The 25,547-nt window shown below is 35.1% G+C and overlaps 1 protein-coding gene across 1 annotated transcript; it reads right to left on the reverse strand.

Moving 5' to 3' along the window:
- Nucleotides 1-1,409: 1,409 nt before the first annotated feature.
- On the reverse strand, nt 1,410-24,226 carry LOC121738714 (nuclear pore complex protein Nup153). The gene is made up of 7 exons (XM_042130938.1): nt 24,036-24,226; nt 18,979-19,206; nt 11,730-11,973; nt 11,221-11,562; nt 10,950-11,103; nt 7,277-10,283; nt 1,410-2,439 (listed from the first exon to the last, which is right to left on the reverse strand). The coding sequence occupies exons 1-7, from the start codon at nt 24,096-24,098 to the stop codon at nt 2,296-2,298; spliced, it is 4,182 nt and encodes a 1,393-aa protein (XP_041986872.1). The 5' UTR covers nt 24,099-24,226; the 3' UTR covers nt 1,410-2,295.
- Between the last annotated feature and the right edge of the window lie 1,321 nt (nt 24,227-25,547).

Genomic DNA, 25,547 nt, shown 5'->3' on the forward strand with positions numbered 1-25,547 from the left:
AATAATGGAAGATAGACAAAAATCTATCTATTTTATCTAATAAGCAAAGAAGACATATCATGCCAAATGAAAGGGCTTGAAAAGTTGAACATTTAATTGTAGATGTTTAATATCTACACCAGGGGTCACCAAATGGCCGACCGCGGTCCGCATCCGGCACTGTGTGCGGACCAAGCATTTTCGAAGATGAACTCCGTTAAAAATCAATTTTAGTCTCGACTTACTGATGAATATAGCTTGCACCAATATTTCATTCCAAACTTTAGAGAGATAATTAGCTACAAAAATAGGTCTCTTTTTTAATTGATATCTAAATAATATATTTGTAATTTCTGTAATCACCTGTTTAACAAATACTTTTTATAAAATATTTCTTAAAATGGACACCGAGCGAAACTAATTTATGACCCCTGATCTAAACCATGGGAGAAAAAAGTTAACGAGGGCAGAAGGTAAGAAAATCGATCAAGTGCAAGTGCGTATCTTAAATAATTATTTTATTTTGTTTTTAGTATTTGTTGTTATAGCGGCACCAGAAATACATAATCTGTGAAAATTTCAGAAGTCTAGCTATAGCGGTTCTTGGGTTACAGCTTGGAGACAGACAGACGGACAGACAGACTAACAGACAGACGGACAGACAGATGGACAGACAGACGGACAGACATCGAAGTCTCAGTAATAGGATCCCGTTTTTACCCTTTGGGTACGGAACCCTAAAAAAAGGACAAAGAAACAACCTGTATTATTGCATTAATTTATAGTATCGCCTGGTAAGGAATCATATCTGGAAAGTTATTGTATATGGCAAACATAAGAAAATTGTTGTTTTAGTATATTGTTTCATATTTTAAATAAATGGGTATGATTGCATAATTATATTAATGATGCCGACAGAATGGTACAAAAAAAACTTTTTTTTTTTTATGGTACCTCCCCTACATAGCGGGGATGCCATATAATATGATTACTTTCTAGAAATGATTCCTTACCAGCAACACTATAAATTGATCCAATAATACAGGGTGTCTTTTTGTATTTTTTTTTTAACTTCTACCCTCGTTAACTTTTTTCTCCCATGATTTAGAGATTTTACGTCATACAATAAAATGTTTCAAGCTTTTCAGGTCCTTTCACTTTGAAACATGTGTGGATGTACTACAGCTTTGGTACGGGGCTCAATGAAACCTTACAAAAAATGCATGTGTCATCTACGAATAATAAAAACTAAGGAAAAGTAACTCCGTCAAAAAACATGTTCTACAATACTTGTCAAAAATGTGTACCTAGGTACAATTTTCAATACATTTGCAATATTAAGGTGGCCTTCAGTGGTATCAGGCTGACGTTACAGGACAGTTCGAAAGGAACTAAATTTAAAATGGTAATAGTATTGGAGTTATGTTTCCTTAGTTTTTATTATTCGTAGTGTGTCATGTAACAATAAAAAATCGCTTCTAAAATACCATTTAAAAAACACTCACATATGAACTAAACAATACATCTTCCTGCAAATCTATTATAAAGTAGTAAAATATACTAAAAAAATATAACGTAATATCGACGCTCCACAATTTTCTATTTCTGTTAATTATTTATCCCCTAGCACAGAGCGTCAAAATTTTGGGCAAATTTTACACTGGTCCTGACAATCTCAGTGACGAATAGATACAACAAAATGGCAATAAAAATTATTCAGGTATATGTTTATATTTCCATTAATTTAAAGACATTGTTTAACATCATAAGACGTGGTTCTTTTTAGTAGTCAATATAAAACAAATAGGCGGAAAATATGTGGCTGTGTTTTCTAATTTCGACACGCGGTAGCGTGTCAAGTCAAGTTCAAGTAAAACAGAATTGACGAGCAGCACCATGTGTAATATTACATACTAATATGCTATAACAAATTAAAAATATGTTAAAGCATATTATTATCCGTTTTCGTAGATGTATATTTCACAGATAAAGTATTAACAGACACATAGTTAAATACGATACTAATTTGAATAACAACTTGAATAAGTACATATGTTAAAAATATTCTCGACTTGAAATTGAATTTGATGTTAAATACGCAACAAACACAACCACAGACAAGAACTGTCTCTAGAAACTTCGTTTAGGAAGACATTATTATAATCACAAATTTTACGGTTTAATTGCCAACCAAATATCAATATACTCTTCACATACCGCAACGCACTATTTTCTTTTTTTTCATTATATATGTCCTCACATACCTGAATGTGTGAAACATTTTTTTTTAATATTATATTTTAGGGTGTACGATGTTCATCGTTGCGTTCTTCTTATGGCTTTTCTCACTCGTCGCACTGCAGTGCCGGCGGGGGCACTGCCCATGTTGAACTGAACTTGTGGCGTTGTGCCTCCCGACCCGAAGTTATAAATACCGGTCTGCTGTTGCGGCTGCTGTTGCTGGAATAATCAAAGAGTTGGTTAGAAAAAGTTTTATCAAATTCGACGAAGTTCTGGTCTTTCATAAAAGTAAAATTTATTTGAACTTGTGAAATGCCAATAAAGATTATATTTTGTATTACAAATTATTATTTTTATAACAAAAAATTGAACCCGACTTCCAAGGTATAAACAAATTAATATATTCTTTAAAATAATCTAAAAAGGATTGAATAATTCTTCAATCAAGCCTAGACGGTCAATTATATTACGCAATACGTGATATTGTTCAATGTTATTGTAGGTATAGGCGCCCACTTAAGCATTTGTGTATTAACCCACAAAAAAATTGATGAGTTACGAATGCTGTCATGTTCTAAAATTTTTAACAAGACTGCATTCATAACTCAATGCGTAATTTTTGAGGGATGATACATAAATGCTCGACCGATTACTCGTATAGTAGTGATCTACCGCAGCTCAGGTGTGACGAACTACAATATTATACTTACTTGACTCATATCAAATTTCATTGAAAAAACACATATTTCTAATAGAACTTGACCTACTACAGTCGCGTTAGATTTTTTCTGGAATTAAGTCAGTTTTTTTTTTGCGCTAGCGTTTGAAGGGGTCATAAATAGCTTAAATTCATAAAACTAGACCAAACCCGACGGGTGCATTAGCCGCCATATTGGTTTAAAGGTTAAACCTATTTTGCCCACATTTTGTTTTCATTTTTTTACAAAAATGATAAGAAACAAAGTTGTTGCACATGTAATTATCTGTAAGTTTGATCATTGTAATTTTCATCGTACACTCAATATTTACGGAAATCATTGCAAAAAAAAAGTCAGTATAATTTCGCCTGTATGACTTGTATCTTGATTATTATTATCAAAGGACATTGGGAGATTTTGTATGAACCCCGTCCCCACCCATCAACAGTCATGGGATGCGTCTCGATTTGTTCACAGGGACCCAAAAAAGTCTCAAGTACCTGTGTCAGTTTTAAAATCAATTGGGTTTTTTAAAAAAATCAACTTTTCGCCAACAACTTGATGTTTTTAGTTAGTAAAACACGTTATAAAATATCTACATTCATCGACCATACAAAAATTATCAAAAACTAGCGGTACTATCCCTATTACCTATATTGCACGTGGCCTGATACGCACTGTGCCGGTTTTAATTTTGACGTAAAACAATTCTCACTCTTTCCTTAGTGTGCAATTTATTGCACACTAAGGAAATATGTAGGTAAAAGAGAAAAAGATTTTAAAACAATTATAGAAGTTGTTGTGGTTTATTTTCAAGGCGTTGTATTTCTTTATAAAGTTATTAATGGTTGAAAGAAATGAGTGGATCCAGTATCTTCTGAGTATCTGTCTTTTCTTTCTTTGTTTTCTTATTAACATCAGAAGAGACGAGACGTCGTATCGTGAAACGACGCCGTATCGTGTTTATGTGTGGAAGCCCTAAGGCCGCCATCGAAGACGGCGCGGCGTCGCCACTGTGACACGGTACGGCACCGCAACGTGTCACAGTGGCGGCGTCGTGTCGTGAGCACGGTGACGGAGCCGCACCGTGTTTGATGAAGTTGCACTGTAACCCCACGTATTTGACAGATTTCGATAGTAAAAAATTCTCTATTCTAGTATCTAGATCTTCCAAATGACACCTGTTTCATGTCTATTGGTTGATGGGGACGTTTCTTCTCATGGTTTGTAGATCATTCTACTTAAATTTCCTCCAACTTTGACTCTTATCAATTTTTCAGTAGTCAATATTTTAGTGCCTTTTTTCGCACTAACGCTGGGGTACACCTCTAGGCGCCTTTCTTTTATCTAGTAAGTTATAGGTCTAAGTAGCGCCTTCTTCATTATAATCGTATAACTCTGAAAGTTCGATAAATTCTTCACGAGTGACCGTAGTGGTCACTCGTGAAGAAGTTTTGATATATTAAAATAGAAATGCACGACAATGCACTTCCACATATCGTTACAAGTTGGTTACAACAGCATGATATCTAGGGATTGCAATCCGAAAAACCGGATTCGGAAATTCGCCGGATCCGGTATCATTTTACGGTTACCCGATCCGGTCCCAATATACCGGATCCGGTCCGGACTGGATAGCGCTTCGGCCTCTTGAACGGCGACCGTCAACTTTGCCTGTAACCACAAGCTGTTCAAGGTTATGGCCATCCTTTCTTGCGATGTGACTAAAGAAATCAAAAACTCTTCGTAGCCCTATCGACGACAGTCTTGTTTTATCTGTAAATCACTAAGGATGGATGGAGATGTTGGTACGAAAGGTCCATGGTATTTGGGGCATTTTCCGCCAGCACCACATCTTGAAGGCGTCAATTTGATCGCGATCCGCTTTCTTAAGTTTAATTTTTGTCTTCCGTGAGATTTTACGATCTTTCAATATTCTTTGGAGCTGCGACATTGCATTCTTGGCCATACCTATACGTCTTCTGATCTCCTTTTCGCATTGGTTGGTTAGTTACTTTTAAATTGTAAGTAACAAATCGTTAATATAAATATCAACTCACTATTAACTACAGCTAAGTCTTAATTATTTTCTTGATGTCTATGATTATTTGCATTGACTTGGGTCAGAACTAAATTTTGTATATATTTTATGATTTACTTTTATGAACAACCCACATATAAGTTAAATAATGACGCTTGAATAACTCGATTATTTTTAACTAATAGAGCGTTTTTGGCCTAGTGGGTAGACGTATGATTCGCACTCGAGAGGGTGCTGATTCGATCCCGGGTGGAGGCGTGAACTAATGAGACATTTTCATATCTCAAGTGCATAATACGGAGGCTCGTACGGAAACATCGTGAGGAAGCTCTCACATGGTTTAGTCCCAGACGTACTGATCTGCTCATTCCTCTGGACTAGGCCGACTATGTTGCGAGAAAGCCGTATATATGTTTGGGCAACTATACGTTTATTTGAAATCATGTTCGAATCACTACGGTATATAAAAAGTGGAGACTTCACTTTGAAAAAAAAATCATGTCATCTACAACAGATGCAAATGCCTTGTTTTTGAACTAAAGTGTAAAAAATAGGATCATTTTTACTTTTTAGTTCAGTTTCACCAATCCGGTCGGATCCGGCGGGACCCGGCCGGATTGATGGGAATCCGGTCAAATCCGGTCCGGATTGAAAATGACGCCGGATTGCAATCCCTAATGATATCCAAGCTAAGACTGGCCTGCATAATCCCCTGACTTAAATCCTATTGAGCATGCCTGGGATATTATGCTTCAGAGAAGAGCTCTTAGGAATTTCCCTGAAGATATTGTGCATGTAAACCAGCTTTTCTTGCATCTTAGCAGGACATGGGGCAGTATTCCACAACAGGATATTGACACCCTTGTTTTGAGTATGCAGAACCGCTGCAGATGTGTCAGGAGAGTCTAAGGCTGGCCACACACAGCCGGATTTTCATAATCGGAAATTCATATTCTTACAGATCGATCTATGAAATTCATAATCTGAAAAATATTTTATATATTCGATTGGTATTCCAGTCTTTCTGAATTAATAATATGAATTTCCGATTATGAAATTCCGGCTGTGTGAGGCCAGCCTTAGGTGGATCCACGTATTATTAATTTTAAGATTTCAACAATTTTATAAAGTTGTTTTGTTTAGGTTTTGATGTTTCAAAAATAAAGTTAAGATTAGTGTCTGAGTTTTTCCTGTTCTTCCAAGTTTTCTTTATTATTTAACTTTATCTAAAAGTTTATTATCAGATTAGATATTAGGCTATTAAACAAGGTATATTTTTTGTAGGTATCTTAACATAAAGTTAATAGAATTTTAGTTATTTATGTTTATTTGAAATATCCCTAGACCATGTTGATGTGCATACTTGCTCAAGTTGCCTTGAATTTTGCAAGGATAGTACAGTTAATGAAGGCAAAAATCAGGCACAACCTCCGATTTCGTTGAACCTCCATCGATTTGGATGACATTTTGGAATTAAGTATGTTTTACTCTCTACTTCAAAAGTGACATACGCTCGTATTGCGCTTTTTGCATTTTAGGGATGAAATTCACCCCTTTTTCAAAAAGGAGGAAAAATGCAGATCTAACCATTCTGGCTTTAGTAATTGTGTTTAATTTGATAAAATAAACGTTTTTTCAATATTTTTATGCCTGATTTATGATTTTGATAATTTTTTAACCCTTTTAACAACCACCCCTTAAATGAAAAACTATGAAAAAATATATTTTTTTTGTATTTCTGAGTTTCTAGATATTACATACTTACAGGGTTTGTTTAACACTTATGAATTATGATATAATTTTTGGTTGACGATGAAATTTCAACACTTACAAACTACTCCCTTGATGCAAAATCACTGTAAAACTATTGGTTAAAAAACTTAAGCCTATTAAATTATTGTACACGAGTAAGTAAAATCTTATTTACTAAGTATGTATTAAAATTATAATTAACATTGTGAAATTTTCTATCCTTAAAAACTATGGCTTGTCTTAATAATAGTTCTAACTTTTTTATCAGCTAGTTAAACCTGATTAAAAAGATAAAACCGACATCAAAATTGTACGTAGTTGAGAATTGAAATAAATAATAATTAAATTAATAATTAATAATAAAAATTAAATAAATTAAATAATTAAAGGGGGCTCCCATACAAAAAAAAAACAATTTTCAGCAATTTTCAATATTTTTGCTGTCAAATATGCCCTTTTGCTAGCTCATACTGGGAAACAAAATAATCTAAATCTAGTAAGTATTGCAGGACCTATAGTCAAAGCATTTACATCCTTCTCAGAAAAATTTTCAAATACTGCTTACCTGAGAAAATCCAAATACTCCTGATGTCGTGTTTGTACCAAAGTTGAAAGATGGCGTTGGTGCTGCTGTAGCGGGCGTCTCAAACGTAGGCAGGGGCGTGCTCGTTCCAAAAGTTGGGTTTGATATATTCGGTGTGCCAAACAGAGGCACATTAGATGGAGGCAGATTGCCGAATATATTAGACTGCGCCGGACTCTGCGCCGTGTTAGAGAACATAGTAGGCTGGGTACTGTTCGTGCTCGGATTTGTAATTCCGAATAAGTTTTGCGAAGGCTGCTGAGGCTGCTGCGGCGCCCCGAACGTGCTACTCGCATTAGAATTAAACGCGTTAGAAGATCCAAAAGTAAAATTAGCAGAACGGTTCTCAAATTGTGTCGGAGTGCTGGCAGCGCTACTGTTCGCTGACCAAATATTGTTCACTTTAGACATAGGGTTTCCGAATAATCCTGTTGCAGCTGTAGACGATGCGATGCCACTCGATAATGCGTTTCCTGTGGTCTGCTGATTGCCTCCGATGTCACCACCCAAAAGTGTGTTCCCAGTAGGCAGCCCATTAATTCCAGGTAGAGCACTACTCGTACTCGTAGTACCAGTCGACAATCCACTGCCACCTATCGCGTGTGTATTGGATGTGGGGAGAGTGAACTTATTACTTTCACTCGTGGCTCCGAATGCTTTAAACATAGGAGTTTCATTGGCGCTACTGCCACCGAATTTGAAATTAAATTTCGGTTTTTCGTTGCTAGGCGCAGAGTTGTTTGAAGTATTACTGAAACAGAATACGGGCGCAGCTGATGTTGTGGGCAACTGTGATACGGCCGTTGTCGTCGTAGTAGTGTTACTGCCGAACACAGGCAAACAAACTGGAGCAGATTCACTTTTTTGGAACAAAGAAATGGGTGCCGTGTTTACGGGCTCACTTTTACTGAATAGAGAGTTGCTGGTTGTGGCGGCCGTAACACTGGGAAAAGTGGAGCTAGCAGTGGTCACTTGAGAAATCGGCGAGGCGAATAAGTTGATTCCAGTATTGATACCGGTGGAGAAAGACAATGTACTTGTGGGAGCAGCGGCTGGAACACTAGTTGACAGAACATTCGAACTAGAAGCACTAATAGTTGTGGTTGGTGAGCTTAAAAATGATAAAGATGGAGTCGAAGTTTTATTTTCACTCTGAGTAGTAACTGGGGGTGCAAATAAGTTACTGGCAATGCTAATGGGAGTGGTAACGGGGGACGCGAATAAGTTACTGCCACTAACAGTGGAAGCGGATGTCGAAGCTGGTGTTGATGGTTGCACTTCGGATGTTACAACAGGTTTAGTTGGTATGGTTGATGAGGTCACGACTACTTCAGATGTCTTAGGCAGACCAAAGAGGGGTTTAGGAAGCTCCACTGTTGTACTTGTAGAAATTGATTTATTGATACCAAATGTAAATGTAGGCTTGACAGGTTCGTCCTTTTTACTGTCATCAACAGGCTTCACCGTTTCTGGCGTACTCTTTGGTATCCCAAACGAAAATGTAGCTTTAGGTAAGACATTATTGTTGGCTTCTGATTCCTTTGCTGGTGTCTCTTTTATAATGGCAGGAACTTGAACATTCGTATCTTGATTCAATCCCGTTGGAATGCCGAATTTAAATAAAGCACCAGGATTATCTTTGAAACTGAACTTTATCTCTGGTTGCTTTCTAGTACCAGGTTTTTCTGCTTCACAGCAGACACATTTAACTCTATTATTTTCATTTCTAACTAAGCAAATTGGGCATTCCCATTTATCAGACTGAGACTGTATTGTACTTTGGAGCGGCAAATTAGTAGATTTGGAATCAGTCTTAGGAATACTGGATGCTGCAGATTGTTCAGTACTTGTAACTAAGCTATTGGTTTTTGCTTTCTCACTTGTATGGTCTGTATTTACCCAACCACAGCAAGCACATTTTGTAACGCTACTATCATTTTCAACCCAGCAATCTTTACATTTCCATTTGGCTGTTTGAGCAGGTTTAATTGGCTGAGATGTAATTTTGCCCGATTTATTACTGCCGCAGCAAACACACTTTTGGGCACTAGTGTCGTTTTCCACCCAGCAATCTTTACATCTCCATTTATTGGTTTGAGCTGAAGTAGACGTTGGAGAGGACTTTACGCCAGTTTTGTTTGCTCCACAGCAAACACACTTTGAGGCACTACTATCATTATCTACCCAACAATCACTGCATTTCCATTTATCAGATTTAGCCGCTTTAGCAGACTCAGTAGCTTTAGATTGATTTGTCGTTTCACGAGATTTCTTTGCTCCACAGCAAACACAAGCATCACTGTTTTTCTCATTTTCCACCCAACAGTCTGAACATTTCCATTTATCAGAAGTCAAAGTATTTGAAATTGGCAATTTGTCTATGCTGTTTGTTTTCTTCTTTTCACAAGCAGCACATTTTCTTTCGCCAGACTTACTGTTGCACGAACATTCTTTGCATGTATCATTTTTCATATTTGTACTATCAGTTTTGTCACCAAATGTCTTGGGCTGAGATTCAGTCCGTAAAAAGGTAAAACCTGATGGAACTTTAACACTGTCCAAATTTTTTTCTGGGCTACCAAACGAAAATTTTGCTGTCGAACTTGTTGATTGTTCAATAGAGACTTCAACTGGACTAGAAAATTTGAATTGACTCACATAGCTATTTTCAGTACGATTTGTTCTATCCACACTCGACATAGTTTTCTGATTAGGAAGGTTCATGGTTACATCTTTAGCATTATTTATAACGCTCATTTGAGTGTTTGCGATTTTCGGAGCTGTATCTGTTGAGCTACTCGAAGTTATGGTAGAATTACTGTTAAATGAGAATTGAGGCAATTTGTCTTGTTCAATTTGGAGTGGAATCGCTGGTAAATTGACAGTTGGAGGGGCTGGACTCTCTTCCACAGACTTGCGATTTGTTCTTGTGAGCATAGACTTAATTTTCGTGGTTAATTTTTCTTTTTCTGGAGCACTTTGACTACGTCTGTAAAAGCAAGGATAAGATTAAAACTTTGTAAATAGTTCAATCACTGTATTATGTATTACTAGTGTTCGCGCCAAACTTTAGCGCGACGAATGTGGCAGTTGGCAACACTGCGCATGAGTCTGCGCTGTCAGCTGTCATACGTTTGACGCAAGTTCGAAACAGTCCATTACCGGCGCGCGATCGTTACATACGAAAAATATCGGCTAGCCGTTCCCGTGATTCGCGATAAATCCTCAGCTCAGTGAAATAGAAGGTGACAGTGTCGTGTGACTACGAGCATCAGCACATCAGCCCTATCAGCCCTATCAGCCCTATCAGCCCTATCAGCCCATCTGCCCAGCTGTCTCAGCCACCAGGTAACCCCAGTTTCCTTTCTGCCCATCGTTGTAGTGTAGGGGTCCTCGCCCCTACAACTAGCTATTTGACCGAGCTTTACTCGGTATTCGATAACACACGAATAAAATGACATTCTCTAAAAATGATTCCTAGCTAGATCGACTTTAACTAAGCGTACGAATTTACGCGCTGAGTTTACTTAAAAATTGCAATATAAATCAGCTTTGAAAAATGCTTAAAGCAGTAAGACCACCACTTTACTTTTTTCTGAAACAGACTATTCTATTTGACAAAAGTCTCAACAAACTAAAATTATCATTAAGTTACCTGGTTGGACTATTTTGAGGTTGAGGATAGGGAGTAGTGCTACTAAGAGATGCAATAATTTGTCGTGCTGCATTTGATGAATCCATTAACTGCTTTTGTTTCAGCCTTATTATAGAAGCAATCTGTGGTACATGCAGCTCTTGCATTTTGTATGCTAAGAAACAAATAAAAAATGATTATACACGTCAGTTTTGATTTGTAAAGATGTGAATATTATTAATATGATATAATAAAACAATAAAATATGGTTTACGCTAAAATTAACACTCACAAGTATTCTTTATTTTGCGGGTGTCTGCTTCTTGCAAAGACCTCGTGGTGGGAGTTGAGTACGATGGTATTCTCCTTGCCTCCGTTAAAGGAGATGAATAATTTTCGAGCAGGTCCAACACACGTCTAGATGAATAGCTTATAGAAACATCACTGGTGGTACTAGGTTCTTTTACAATTGTTTTTCTTCTGCTATTTACATTTGGTCGATTTACGAATGAACCTCCTGCACCGCCGTACGAGGTTGTACCACTGTAAAACGGTGAAGACAACAATCCCGCTTTGAAGTATGGCTGAGTGAGATTAACCACTTTGGCTGACGCTGATCTTGCTACTGCATCCTCTAAAAAATATTTTTAAGTTAAAGACGTATTAGGCACAATCAAAGACATATTATTTGGTTTGTTCACTTTTTGTTATAAAGTCTTCCGGGTAATAAGTTTTAAGCAGTATACTAGATCTGTGTTTGACCTTAAATATTAAGAAATCAAATTGAATATTCAACTTTACCTATAATTGCATCAGAATCTTGAGTTTTATCAAATATAGACTTCCTTTTCCTCTCTATAAGAACTTCTGATTTGTACAAATCATAGTTGTTTACTTTACTGTCATTTGTTGAAACTGTAGATTCATCATTTTGCTGAATAGATGATGACACAAGATTTGTGGTTCTTCTAAACATTCTATCGGATGTTGATGGTGCAGTAATAAAGGGTTCTATATCGTCAGTGTTAGTACTTGATGTCTTTGTCTAAAACAAAAAAATACATAGCAGGAAGTTCATTATATTTTTTATAGGTATACATATTACATACACTAGTAAAAACAGTAACAAAATGGATAATATGGTTTACGTGGGTTGCACCAGAGGCGTTGTTATAGTTAAGGTTAAGGTTATCGTCAAATATGGCGTCTATTGTTGTCTGTTGACTTTAGCTAGAGATTTAATAGTTCATTTGACATTTTGTTAAAGTTATCGTTTTCGGCATCTGAACTGCCCCGAGGAAGTTCTGTCATTGTCATTAAGACATCAGATTATTGTACAGCTAGTGGGTAATGGAAAAATTTCCGAAAGAAAAGAAAAGAAAAAAGAAAAATTTCCATTACATTTTTCCAATTTTTCAAATATTTTTCCAAGTTGAAATGTCAACCAAGATTAGAAAATAAAACAAGATAACAAGATAACTTTTTTCCAAGAAAAAAATCTTTTTCTTGGAAACTTCTATGATTTGTTTCATAAGCCGGTACTTAGACGATCGACGAATTGTATTGTGCAATATTACGCTTTAATTTTATTAAACAGTTTATTTGACAATTATTAGATTGAAGGTGCGCGATGTTCAATATGAACCCTAGACGTTCAATAATATTACGCAATACGTGATAAGGCGCAATAAAATTGCTCGTCTAGGCCGCTAAGATTATAGCGTTCATCACCGGTATAACTAAAGTGGCGTAAGATTTTTTCTGAAATTAATAATTATAGAAAGTTTTTTTTGCGCTAGTGTTTAGAAGAGGTCATAAATAGCTTAAGGTGGCGACTAACCCTAAAGTGTCGATTTTATAATTCATTTTTATACTTGAAAATAAGCCCCGAATTGTTTCATTTTCTAAAATTAGATACTACATTATATTTCCGAGAATTCGATCTGAGCAAAAACACGATATCTTAAAATTTTCTCGATAGAAAAAAATCACAAAGATGCATCTAATTTTCACGAATTTTTCATTTATTGCCATAACCGTGCATTGAACTAAGTTAATATTTTAACACATTGTATAAAATTCTATCATTGAGAGATCGACCTAGCGGATTTTTAAAATGTTGTATATTTATCGAGTTATTGAGAAAAACTAATTAGGCGATGAATCCGCGTCGTTCTTTTTCACCGTGTGAAAAAGTCCGTCACGCGTGAGTGTGAAGAGAGAAGGACGATGTTTGATTTTTGGGGTTAGTCGCCCTCTTAAATTCAAAAACTCTACCAAATCCGATGGGTGCGTTAGCCGCCATATTGGTTTGAAGGTGCCTATTTTTGACCACATCTTCATTATTTTTACGAAAATGATAAGAATGTTGCAAATTTAATTCTCTACAAGTTTGATTCTTATACATTTTTACGGAAGTAATTGCAAAAAACAAGTCAAAATAAAAATATAATTTCGCCTCTATGACCTGTATGCCGATTATCACCAAAAGAAAAAATTACAAAATCATTATCATTTTGGAATTTCCTCCAACTTTGATTCTTATGATTTTTTTCAGTGATGGGTTTGTACCTCCAGGCACCGTTCTTTTACGTGGTATCCCTAACATGACCAATTATTTTTTTGATTTTTTTTTGTCAGAGTGGGACAAAAAAATAATTGGTCATGACCGGGACCCCAAATATTTATGAATAATTATACATACAGAACAATAATTATACATTATTATTATTAACTTTACTATATAATATTATAAAGCGGAAAAAACGGGGAAAATTATTTAAAAGAGCTTTTCTCACGAACTAGTGGAGCAATTTCTATGTCATTTGGCACAATATGGCAGAATAATCACGTTTGTTGTATGTATGCCTTACTTATATTTAATTTAATTTAATCCGGCCGGCTCGACCGGAGAAATACCACGTTCTCACAGAAAAACCGGCGTGAAACAGCGCAAGCGCTGTGTCTCACCGTGTGAGTGAGTTTACCGGAGGCCCAATCCCCTACCCTATTTCCCTTCCCTTCCCATCCCTACCCTCCCCTATTACCCTATTGCCTCTTAAAAGGTCGGCAACGCACCTGCAGCTCTTCTGATGCGGTCTAATCCATGATCAGAAATATCCAGTTTTATTCAGTCGCTTGGGTCCCGGACTCCTGGTACATTTACCATAGGCGTAGAAAAAATCATAAGGATCGTAGGTTTAATAATCTATCAATTATCATCTACAACTTTGTTTCTTTAATTATTTGCGCTAAATTTGATTTCATTATTGAGATATAGGCGGAATTATACTTTGACTTGTTTTTTGCAGTTATTTCCGTAACTACTGATCTTACAATGAAAATTATAAGGACTAAAGTTGTAGAATATCAAATTTGTGATAGCTTTAGTCCTTACCATTTTCGTAAAAAATAAAAAATAAAGGAGATATGGCTAAAAAAAGATATTGTTTTTTAAACACCTAAAGTCATTCAAGCCTTTGAATTTCAACTTAATATGAACCATATTTGATATTCCATTTCATTTTTACTATTTACTATTTCATTTAAGCTAATAATTTCAATAAAAGATATTTTTCCATTATTTTTCCAATTTTTCAGAAAAATAAATGGAAAAGTTTCCGAGCTTTGAAATTTTTCGGAAAATTATCCATCACTACACTGTACAGTACAGCTCATATTATCTTTAACAGTTTTAGGGTTCTGTAGCCAAATGGCAAAAAAACAGAATGTCATGTCTGTCTGTGTGTCTGTCCGTCCATATATCGCAGCCACTTTTCTCGTTACTATAAGACCTATACTGTTAAAACTTGGTAAGTAGACAATAGATGTATTCTGTAAACCGCATTAAGATTTTCAGAAAAAAAACCTTTTTTTTCATGTAACCCTTATGGGTTACATGAAAAAAAAGTAGGTTTTTTATATGTGGGGTATCTATGGATAGGTTTACAATCATTATCCATTATCCAAAGTGGTAAAAGATGTGTGTCCCACCAATTTTTTTTTGCTTTATAATAGTATGGTGCTTAGTGCGAGAGTCCCACTCGCACTTAGCCCATTTTTGTAAGTGATATTATAAAGCACTATATTATGACTCAGTGAACTTCGTATCAATTCCCTCCTACTATGAACCATCCCTGGAGTTAAACGAGTAATTATTTCAAGACTAAAATCAGCCAAATCGGCTCAGCCATTCTCAAGTTTTAATAAAGAGTAACAAAATTTAAATGCATTTTTATTTAGATACATGATGTATGTAGTGGACGAACAGATGATGTTGTTTCAATGCTCGATTTTAAGTGATATTTTTGCTAGCATATACTTAGAATACTTCTTCAAAACTAAAATCCCCATGAGTTTCCATATATTAAGTATAGTTTACACAGAGCCAATAATCTTGGCACCAGTCCTGCAGAAGCCAGTACTGGCCTGGCCCCTTTTGTTTAGACAAAGCCATCACATTCACGGATTTTTCTTCGGGTGTCCACACGTGTTTGCAGTTAAAAATGACGAGTTAACGGCAAAGTCTATTGAAAAAGAAATGTTTTAAGGAACATTTGCGAACTATTAACAGAAGAGTCGATTGAAATATTAGAAAAAAAGAAAACGAAACGATTCTTATTTTTTTAATATTCATTCCGGCACGAAGTTGTTCTAGTGCCGAAACGCGCATTCGTTTATTTTTGTATGAATCACAACGCTTATCCCATTCACACTCACAAGCATTCGAGCTCCCTATAAAGTTGTATAATTTTTAAAGTATTGAATTTTCTCGGCATTTTGTCCCAGAAATTCCAAACACATGAATACCGTACAGACGTTCGCCAGTGACTGGCGAGATGCGTCTACACATGTCCGCAACGCTAGCGCGGGGTTGGAGGGGTATGCGGGCGGAGGTCACTGGCTAGAAAAATAGACGGGCGCTCTATTCTCGCCAGTACTGGCAGCCAGCGTTGGCCTGGCTTGAAAAAATGTTCACACGCGGCATATACCAAGCCAATACTGGCTTCCAGTCTTATTGGCAGCATTGGCTGTATAAACTATACTTTATGAAGATACATACCTCATGGATCGCACGATCAAATTGCCACCTTAGTAACCGTAGCACCAACTTTAAATAATATACATTAATACAAAAATATCTATATTTTTTTATCGCTTGTCCAACTCGAGTCTCGGATCTATCTAAAAGACTATGAAAAATTCCAATAATAGTTAATTATAATAACTCCCACACCAGTCCCACACCAGACAGTGGCCGGTTTCATTGAAACCAGGCCAGTTGCGCAGGAGTGATTTTATAGTACGCAAGTGTTTGCGCAGTACACAAGAGCACTCTCTATTCCTTAATCTCATAACCCCATAAGAGTAGTTAGGAGATAAACATACTAAAAGTCCTGACCTCTTCGAGGTGAGCCCGAGGGAGGGGGGGGCGAAGAAGGTCCCGTTTTTTGGTTTTTTGCTTACTCATCAAAAACGGTGCTTCGTACGAAATTCTCTTCTACTACATAGAAAAGCTAATTAAATTCTCTACAACTTCGTCCTTTACACTTTGTATCTATCTCCAATCATTGCCTCGCTATGAGCTTCTAAAATTGGCCGATTTTCAAAAGTGTGTTTTTTAGGGTTTCATACCCAAAGGTTAAAAACGGGGGTCCCGTTATTACTGAGACTTTGATGTCTGTCCGTCTTCCTGATCGTCTGTCTGTCCATCTGTCTGTCCGTCTGTTTGTCCGTCTGTCTGTCCGTCTGTCTGTCCGTCTGTCTGTCCTTCTGTCTGTCCGTCTGTCTGTCCGTCTGTCTGTCTCCGGCTATAAGACTAATATAAATAACTCAAGAACGATAATAGCTAGAGTTGAAATTTTCAGAGATTATGTATTTCCGTTGCCGCTATAACAACAAATACTAAAAACAAAAGAAATTAAATATTTTAGGGGGACTCTCATACAACAAACTTGATTTTTCTCATACAAAAAACAATTAAATGTTGAATATCGAACCTTTGCCTGATTTTTTCGTTTAATATCACTTAGGAGAAATTGTTTATAATTAGCAAAACTAGCCTATGGTGCAATAATAAAGAACGTCTTTTTTATTTCTTAGGAAAAATAAAACACCCTGTATTATTGCACCATTCGCTAGTATTGCTTATTATAAACAAATTCTCCGAGGTAACAATGTACGGTTAGATCCAGGAAAGGTTAGATTTTTAAGGTTTTATTGTTTTCCCATACATTTCTTAAAAATATGAAAATATATACTAAAATACAACACTTTCCTCAAGTTTGCCATATACGATTACTTTCCAGAAATCATTCCTTACCAGCAACACTATAAATTGATGCAATAATATAGAGTGTTTTTATGTGACTTTTTCTTACCTTCCACCCTCATTAACTTTTTTCTCCCATGGCTTAGAGATTTTTCGTCATAGAATAAAATGTTCAACTTTTCAAGCCCTTTCATTTGGCGTATGTCTCAAAGTGCTACATTAGTTTGGACGATATGCCCCTCTTTTAAAAAATAATTATTGTTTATTTTATTTAAATTTTATTTTTAATTATTATTAAAAAATTGCAAAAAAAAATCCAGTTTGTTGTATTGGAGCCCCCATAAAATATTTAATTTCTTTTGTTTTTAGTATTTATTGTAATAGCGGCAACAGAAATACATACTCTCTGAAAATTTCAACTCTCGAGCTATTATCGTTCTTGAGTTATAGCCGAAAACAGACAGATGGACAGACAGAAGGATAGACAGACGGACAAACAGACAAACAGACAGATGGACAGACAGACGGTCAGAAAGTAGGACAGACATTAAAGTCTCAGTATAGGGACCCGTTTTTACCCTTTGGGTACGAAACCCTAAAAAACACACTTGGCCAATTTTAGAAGCTCATAGCGAGGCAATGATTGGAGATAGATACAAAGTTGTAGAGAATTTTTTTCTACAACTTTGTATCTATCTATAAGCTTTTATTGTGTAGTAGAAGAGAATTTCGTACGAAGCACAGTTTATGATGAGTAAGCAAAAAACCAAAACACGGGACCTTCTTTGCTTACTGGTTCATTTGTTTACTGAGCTAGATTCCTATCTAGCCCAGTAAGTAAACAAATGATTCTACTTGGAAAAGTCGAAAGCAGAAATTTTGACTTTGGTACCTTGTCTAGTAGGAATAGGAATTAGTAGGATAAGACCTACGAATAATAAAAACTAATAGTAGGGGAGGGGAAGTAGGTTTTTTACATTAGATAAAACTGATAAATAAATAATAAGAGCGTTTTTAATTTTAGCTGCAGGTTCAGAAACTGCAGCCGTTTTAAAGTTTTAAAAAAGAAAATATATCCAGAAAATTGCTTATTTAGGTTAATTATAAACTAGCTGTTTGACCGAGCGTTGCTCGGTATAGAAGTCAATGAGTGTTTGCTATATTATGAGCGGTATCAGGCTGACATTACATGACAGTTCGAAAGAACCCAAATTTGAAACGGTAATAGTATGGGAGTTACGTTTCCTTAGGGGGATATTAGATTATCATATATATTGGATCCGGGATCATTGAGTCAATGATATTGGATAATGTAATATAGACATATGATTCATTTCTTCCTTGATCATAGATTTTTGACATTTGCTGAGAGATTGGATTCAATATGGTCATAGAAATAGGTGTTGCCAGTTATTTAATATAAAAAAGGGTTTTTAATTTCCTGTTCGTTAATATGTTTCAAATAATGTAATGTAATTATTTTTCTAATTATATACTTGGATAATCTTGCTGAAATAACAAAAAACAAGCCATATTAAAAATGACGATGTCTTTTGACAAATCAAATTCTCTGAGATCTAGTAACCCTGACGTCAATACCTGTCAGCGTTAGCGCTCTCCATTGGCTATTGAAACCACATATGACGTAAAATAGGACCAATGAAATATGATAATGTAATATGCACATATGATCAAATTATCATATATATTGGATCCTATTTATGATCATATATAAATGATCAGACTGAATTTTAGAACTGTACGTTTTAAAAAACTTACACTTATAGGAGTATAATGTGGACTTGAATTTTTTGCTGATGGGCTGTACCGCATTCGCTTTGCGGGCGGTGTTGTGATTGGCCTTTCGGTTGCCTCATCTTCTGTTGAAGAATCTGTTGATTCAGCTAACGTAGCAGAGCCATTAGCATTAGAACTTTGTCCAAACCATTTTGTCAATGTTGATGGCAAGAATCTTGTCACTTGTGATGTCACACTGCTTACGAAAGACTGGAAAGAAATAAACTTGCATGTAGTATGTACTTACTCGTGTAATTTAAGTGATTGTACAGCATACACAAAACTAGACTGCAGAACACACAACAGCCACAACTCACAATTAGTAAGAGAAATTTTGACTTTTGACAAGACCTGTTTAAAAGTGTTGAAGACTATTTCAAAATAGCCTTCAACACATACGACAATTTTAAAAGCTTTAATATACTTTCCGGCTTATATATTTTATTTTATTTTCTTTGGGTGGCTTACAGCTAACAATATTTTATAATAAGCTTAAAGATAGAAAAGAAAAGCCAATTACAAGCCTCCACAGATAACAATTACTTACTTTGAAATATTAGGTGTAAGATAAGACGTTAATAAGTCTTACCTTACACCTAATATTTCAATATTTCAAAATAACAAAGTGGTGACAGTAAGAATATTTTAGCCAATTATACCTGAATTAATAATATTACCTATTGCTTTTGTTTCTTAATTATTGTTCATTTGACCACAATTTTATGTCCTTATCTATATAATACAAAGTACAAACAATAGTAACACAGGAAGAAAGACAAATAAATACATAATAAGTGATAACATTTTTCATCTTTTTATATCTGGGTGTTTGCCTAGAAACGCGATGTTAATAGAAGCTAGGCTGCTTGTGAAAATCAAGGTTTGGAACTCTGAATTTGAAACTAAGTTGCCTAGTGAACTTTTTTTAAACCTTTTCGATTCTACTTGAATGAGTTTCAAAATTAGGATTCCAAACCTGGCTAGCGTACTCCAGGTGACTGCGGACATAGGCGCAATAGAGCATTTTCAGTGTCTTTATAAAGGGTCTTTCGCTGGTTCACACCACAGATTTTCGAACCACGGTTCAAAACAGCGAAGAACTGTATTTGAAATATTTTGAATTACCGATTCATACCGCGCTGATTGGAGTGGTGTGAAACCACTAACTAATTATTTTTTGGTATGGGTGGATTCGGACCACGAATTTAAGCCAATAGTTACTGTAACAAACATTTTAGTCTCATTTATTTATTTGTACAGACATATAGAAAAGTAGTTTCAAGAAGAAATAAAAACACATTTTTAATAAAGAAATTATTAAAAATGTGTTTCATTTATTTCAAAATCATAAAAAAGAGAAACTTTACATATTTATTATAATAGGATCACAGTTTGATTTAAAGTACACGTTCAACTTTTAACTAATCGTAAATCACAGCCCACGCACAGATAAAAGCTAACTTTAAAATTAACCTAACTCTATTGCATATTATTATTGCATAAAATCGCAGTCGTAAATTTTAAATATCGAAAAATAAAATAATTTTTATAAAAATAATTAAAACTATATAATTGTATAAAATCACATCCACGGTAAATAAAAAAAAAAAAATTACATAATTGTATAAAATCGTAGTCGAAAAATTAAAATAATCAAAAAAAAAAAAAAACAAAGTAGTAAAACGTTGCCGGCCTTTTAAGAGGAAATAGGGTAATAGGGGAGGGTAAGGTAGGGAATAGGGGAGGGCATGGGAATGGCCTCCGGTAAACTCACTCACTCGGCGAAACACAGCTCAAGCGCTGTTTCACGCTGGTTGTCTGTGAGCCCGTGGTATTTCTTCGGTCGAGCCGGCCCCTTCGTGCCGAAGCATGGCTCTCCCACTTTATGATGTTACCTTTTCTTTTAAGTCGGTAATTTTTGCGCCTATCTCGTTTTTTTTTTACTTTAGTTTGGTCTTAAGACTTAAAATTAATATTTTTGATTTCTTAATAATTATGTTGAGCTTAACTGTACTTAAAGGAATATGTAATAAATTAATAATAGAAATATCTCCACTACGGTTCGAATCCACTAATTCAACAAAAAAGGTCTTCTCTCTTTCGAACCGCGCGGCCGCGGTATGTATCGGGCAATTCTAAAACAATTCTTCGCTGTTTCGAACCGCGGTTCGAAAATCTGTGGTGTAAACCAGCGAAAGACCCTATATGAATAATATCTTTATGTGCATATTTTGTATCCACACCGAATGTATCTTGTTAACATGTACATATTTTTTCACATTTCAGCCAACTTATTCCTATTTGCAATACAATATCAACAAACAACTTGGCGCATTTTGCATGTGGACTTCAACATTTTTATAGATATACTAGCTGACCCGGCAAACATTGTTTTGCCATATAAATAATTTTTAATAATGTGAACAACCCTTATTAGTTATTATTATATATATATATATTAGGGGTATGAAAAATAGATGTTGGCCGATTCTCAGACCTACTCAATATGGTCACAAAATTTCATGAGAATCGGTCAAGCCGTTTCGGAGGAGGTACGGAAATGAACATTGTGACATTAGAATTTTATATATATAAGATTACATACAAGAGCAAAGTAGCTAAGGAAATAGCCTCAAAAACAGCTAAGAATAATTTGCTTTAAAGTTTACGGACTGTATTTAAATGTATTGCCTGCATAGCCAATACAGAAATAAAATCTATAGTATCTCTGTCTGTCTCGCTTTCACGCCAAAACTACTGAACCGATTGTAATGAATTTTTGTACACATATTCTAAAGCCTTCTCTTACATCGCGCTGACGCTTGCTCTACGTCTTTCTATAAAAGCTGGTATCATCAAAACATACGAGTTTTGATTTTTTCGATTGTTATTCCTTATTTACGTTTTTAATAACTCAGTACTTTATCTATGCAGTGACGTAACCTTAAACCTATCAATGATAAATAGTTTATGGGTATTTGGCATAAACAAAGTTTAATTAAAAAAACATATATATTATGTTTTTGTATTGTTTTTGAGTGTTTTGATTTATGGGTTACCAGGGTTTTTTTTATAAAAGCTTTTGACACCAATTTTGTTGACGTCGCGCGCTATAAACTGAAGTCCACGCGGACGAAGTCGCGGGCAACAGCTAGTTCTTATATAAAGCATAAAATAATGCTTACATTGATAAGCACACACCATATTTTAATGCAGAGAAAGCAGAAATCTCAAATAATTGGCCAAGTGCGAGTCAGACTCGCGCACAAAGGATTCCGTATCATTATAGAGCAAAATTAGGCCAAAATTGTGTTTTTGTATGAAATAATATATGTATGTAATAATTTATAGTTTTATTTTATTGTAATATTATTATTAAATATTATATATAGTACACATATGTATAACTAAGTACTTTGAGAAAAATTCTAGTATGTATCTGTTGCCATTATTGATAAGTACTAGCTATATGAAAAGCTTGGTATTTGATAAAACACGAATAAAATGACATTTTCTAAAAATGATTCTTAGCTAGATCGATTTATTGCCCCCGAAACCCCCTATATACTAAATTTCATGAAAATCGTTGGAGACGATTCCAAGATTCCAATTACATATATACATATTTACAAGAATTGCTCATTTAAAGATATAAGATAAGATAGAGCCAAATTATCAAGGTGTCGCCTTAATAATATGGTATCTTAAACATGGTAATATAGTCCATCTTAAACATGGTATTATAGTCCAATATGTACCATCGAGGAAAGGATTCCTAGGCAGTTGACAGACCATTTGGTTGGATCATGTTATTTGTGATCTGTTGGCTGGGTTTGAGGTAACGCGACCAATCTATGTCAGTCCCTCATCTGCCTAGGAATCAGCTTCTCTGATAGTATTTAATAAACTTTGAACAACATATTCCTTACAAATAAGTAACAATAAGCAATATAAAAGTGTTCTAAATTAACAGGGCAATTTGTACATAATATTAAAAGGATGATGAAAAATTGGATGAATTTACCTTCTATCTAAATTCTGATTGGAATAAAAGTATTTCAAATTTATATCTTATTTGACAACCTCTGTGGCTCAGTGGTGAGCGGGTTGGTAGCTAAAGCCGGAGGTTGCGGGTTAGAATCCCGCCGACGGAATAAAAAAGTTTTCAAAAAGTTCCTGGGTCATGGATGTGTATTAAATATGTGTATCATACAATAAAAATCTTAAGTATAATATGTATAGTATAAAAAAGTAAATTAAATATATTTCTGTTGTCTGGTACCTGTACCACAAGTCCTTCAGCTTACCACGGGGCCAGACGTGGTGTGAAGCGTCCATAGATATTGTTATTATTATTATATTCTGTAATGTTTAACTTTACGGAAATTGGTAAACCAAATTGTGTATATTTTATAATGTACCACTAGTGTCAGGATAAAATATATAAACATACAATAAGATAATAAGTAACAATAATTCTTACACACAACCACCACAAATAATTTTTATACAATGCACTAGCAAACAAGAGTGTGTACTTCAAAAACTAGGATGCTAATGCCAATATATTAAATATTACTGCCGCAAGCCTTCTTGCAAAAAGTTTTATTGTATAGATTGTATGACATGAAAATTAGAAATTGCAAATGTCATCTTGTTCTTGAGTACAGTATTCATCAATATGGTATTGAATATTGCAATCAGTGTATTCAGTTGGTGGAAAAGTACCAACTGTTCTACTATTTTCTGTATCTTTCACCGCGCGAAGAGTTTCTGACTCTTCGAGCGGTGAAAGATAAATATAACCATTAATGCAAAAGAAATTTAAATAAGTTACAATTGATCTGAAAATCATGTTTTTCTACATCAGAAGTATACGATGCTTTTTAGGACACAGTACAACAAAAAACACGAGTATATTATATACAGTTATTTATATCGCACAGCAAGGCATCAGCGAAGATAAAACAAAATCAAAAATATGCATCTACGCGTGAGGCCCTCAATGTATCAGAAAGCGGGAATTCATGACAACTTACTTTATTAGATGGACTCGACGTCTTCGGGCGTTTTCTGTTATTCACTTGATAACTATCACTCATTTTGATTTGTTAATGGAAATAAAAGGCTAATTTGCTAATATGTCGAGGAATTAAATTTAACAGGACCCAACTTCTAGCAAAAACGTGACAAACATGGCGTCTTTTGACTGCTTATGTCAAAACTCAAATAATTTGAATTTTGAGCACAGTAGTTCACATGACTTAATTTAAAATAATTAAATCCAAACTTACATTAATTAGGTGGATTCGATTAAATCGACAGTAATTATTAAAAGAAATGAGATTTTACATGTAGTATATTTGGGTGATAAAAAGCGCAATTTTACATTAGTTTGAATCTGCATCCAAAGCATTCAAAGTTGGAACTTGGAAGGAAGTAGGAACATGGATGATGGAAGGAGCCATCCATCATATCTGTGGCATATATCTGTGGTTTGAATCACAGATTATATAGTCTGTCAAGAAAGTTAAGAACTTACATTGAACAGGCGGGAAAATTCTTAAATGAAATAAAAGGCATACTGCGGCATAGACTTAATATATACTGTCGTGCGGTCTGCGACCAAAGAATTCTATTTAAACCATAAAAGTATATATTAAGTCTATGATTTAAACTGAGGTAGAAGTGGTGTATTCCGACAGTATATATTATGTCTATGGTGTATTCTAAGAAATGTCATTTGAAAAGCAATCCTAAAACAATACACTCAAAACATTACTCACACACAGAAACTAAAAGTATATCTACGTAGTCAAGTGCGAGATACCAATATTATTTGTAACAAGAGTGACAAGGATGCAGGCCTATGACATTCGGTCATACCGAACGCAAGCGTAACTCCCCGAAAGATCAAACGCCCGCAAGTACTGACTGCAAAAAAGACTATTTACAAATTAAGATTTTTTTGTTATTAAGTTTATTGTTTTTATACTAATATTAATTAAACTTAAACTACAACTTACAATTAACTGGTATTTAATAGTACCTGCAAAGGGCGTGCGCGGGTGAGGTCAGTGTGAAGCGGGATGCATTGTATAGGTATATAAAATTATGTTACCGTTAGAATGCGGAATACGTTAATGTTCAAATTAACTAGGTAATCTGCAGATTTCCTGATACCATCCGGTAAAGTGTGAAATTTAAATCAAAAAAGCTAATTTTTGTACTTTACCTAGTTAGTTTGCATAGTAACGAATGGTACATCGTTGAATTGCGGAAGACAGTGAACTAAACACTTTTGTTACGCTCCTTCGCTGGCACCCCTCTGTTCCTATGTTCGACGATTTAGTCTGTTATATTTTATCAGTGGAGTAACATTAACAACAACAACATTGAAATTAATATTGAATATTTTATCCTTTGTTTATTTTTTTCTTATTATGCCGCTTCAGCTTTATAACCATTATCCATGGCCAGTGTCAAATAAGTTGCGGGAAAACTATGTTCTTGTAACAATTTTTAGCATCGATTTTCTATTTGGTAAAGTC

The sequence above is a fragment of the Aricia agestis genome, chromosome Z (genome assembly GCF_905147365.1).
Source record: "Aricia agestis chromosome Z, ilAriAges1.1, whole genome shotgun sequence".
Taxonomy (NCBI): Eukaryota; Metazoa; Arthropoda; class Insecta; order Lepidoptera; family Lycaenidae; genus Aricia; species Aricia agestis.

Bases quoted from the DNA above. Each gene is read 5' to 3' on its own strand.
- LOC121738714 (XM_042130938.1), bottom strand. From the start codon at position 24,098: ATGAGTGATAGTTATCAAGTGAATAACAGAAAACGCCCGAAGACGTCG. The intron at 19,207-24,035 runs GTAAGTTGTCAT...ATTTCTTTCCAG, and splicing joins CGTCGAGTCCATCTAATAAA to TCTTTCGTAAGCAGTGTGAC. The intron at 10,284-10,949 runs GTAACTTAATGA...TTGCTTTTACAG, and splicing joins CCTCAAAATAGTCCAACCAG to ACGTAGTCAAAGTGCTCCAG.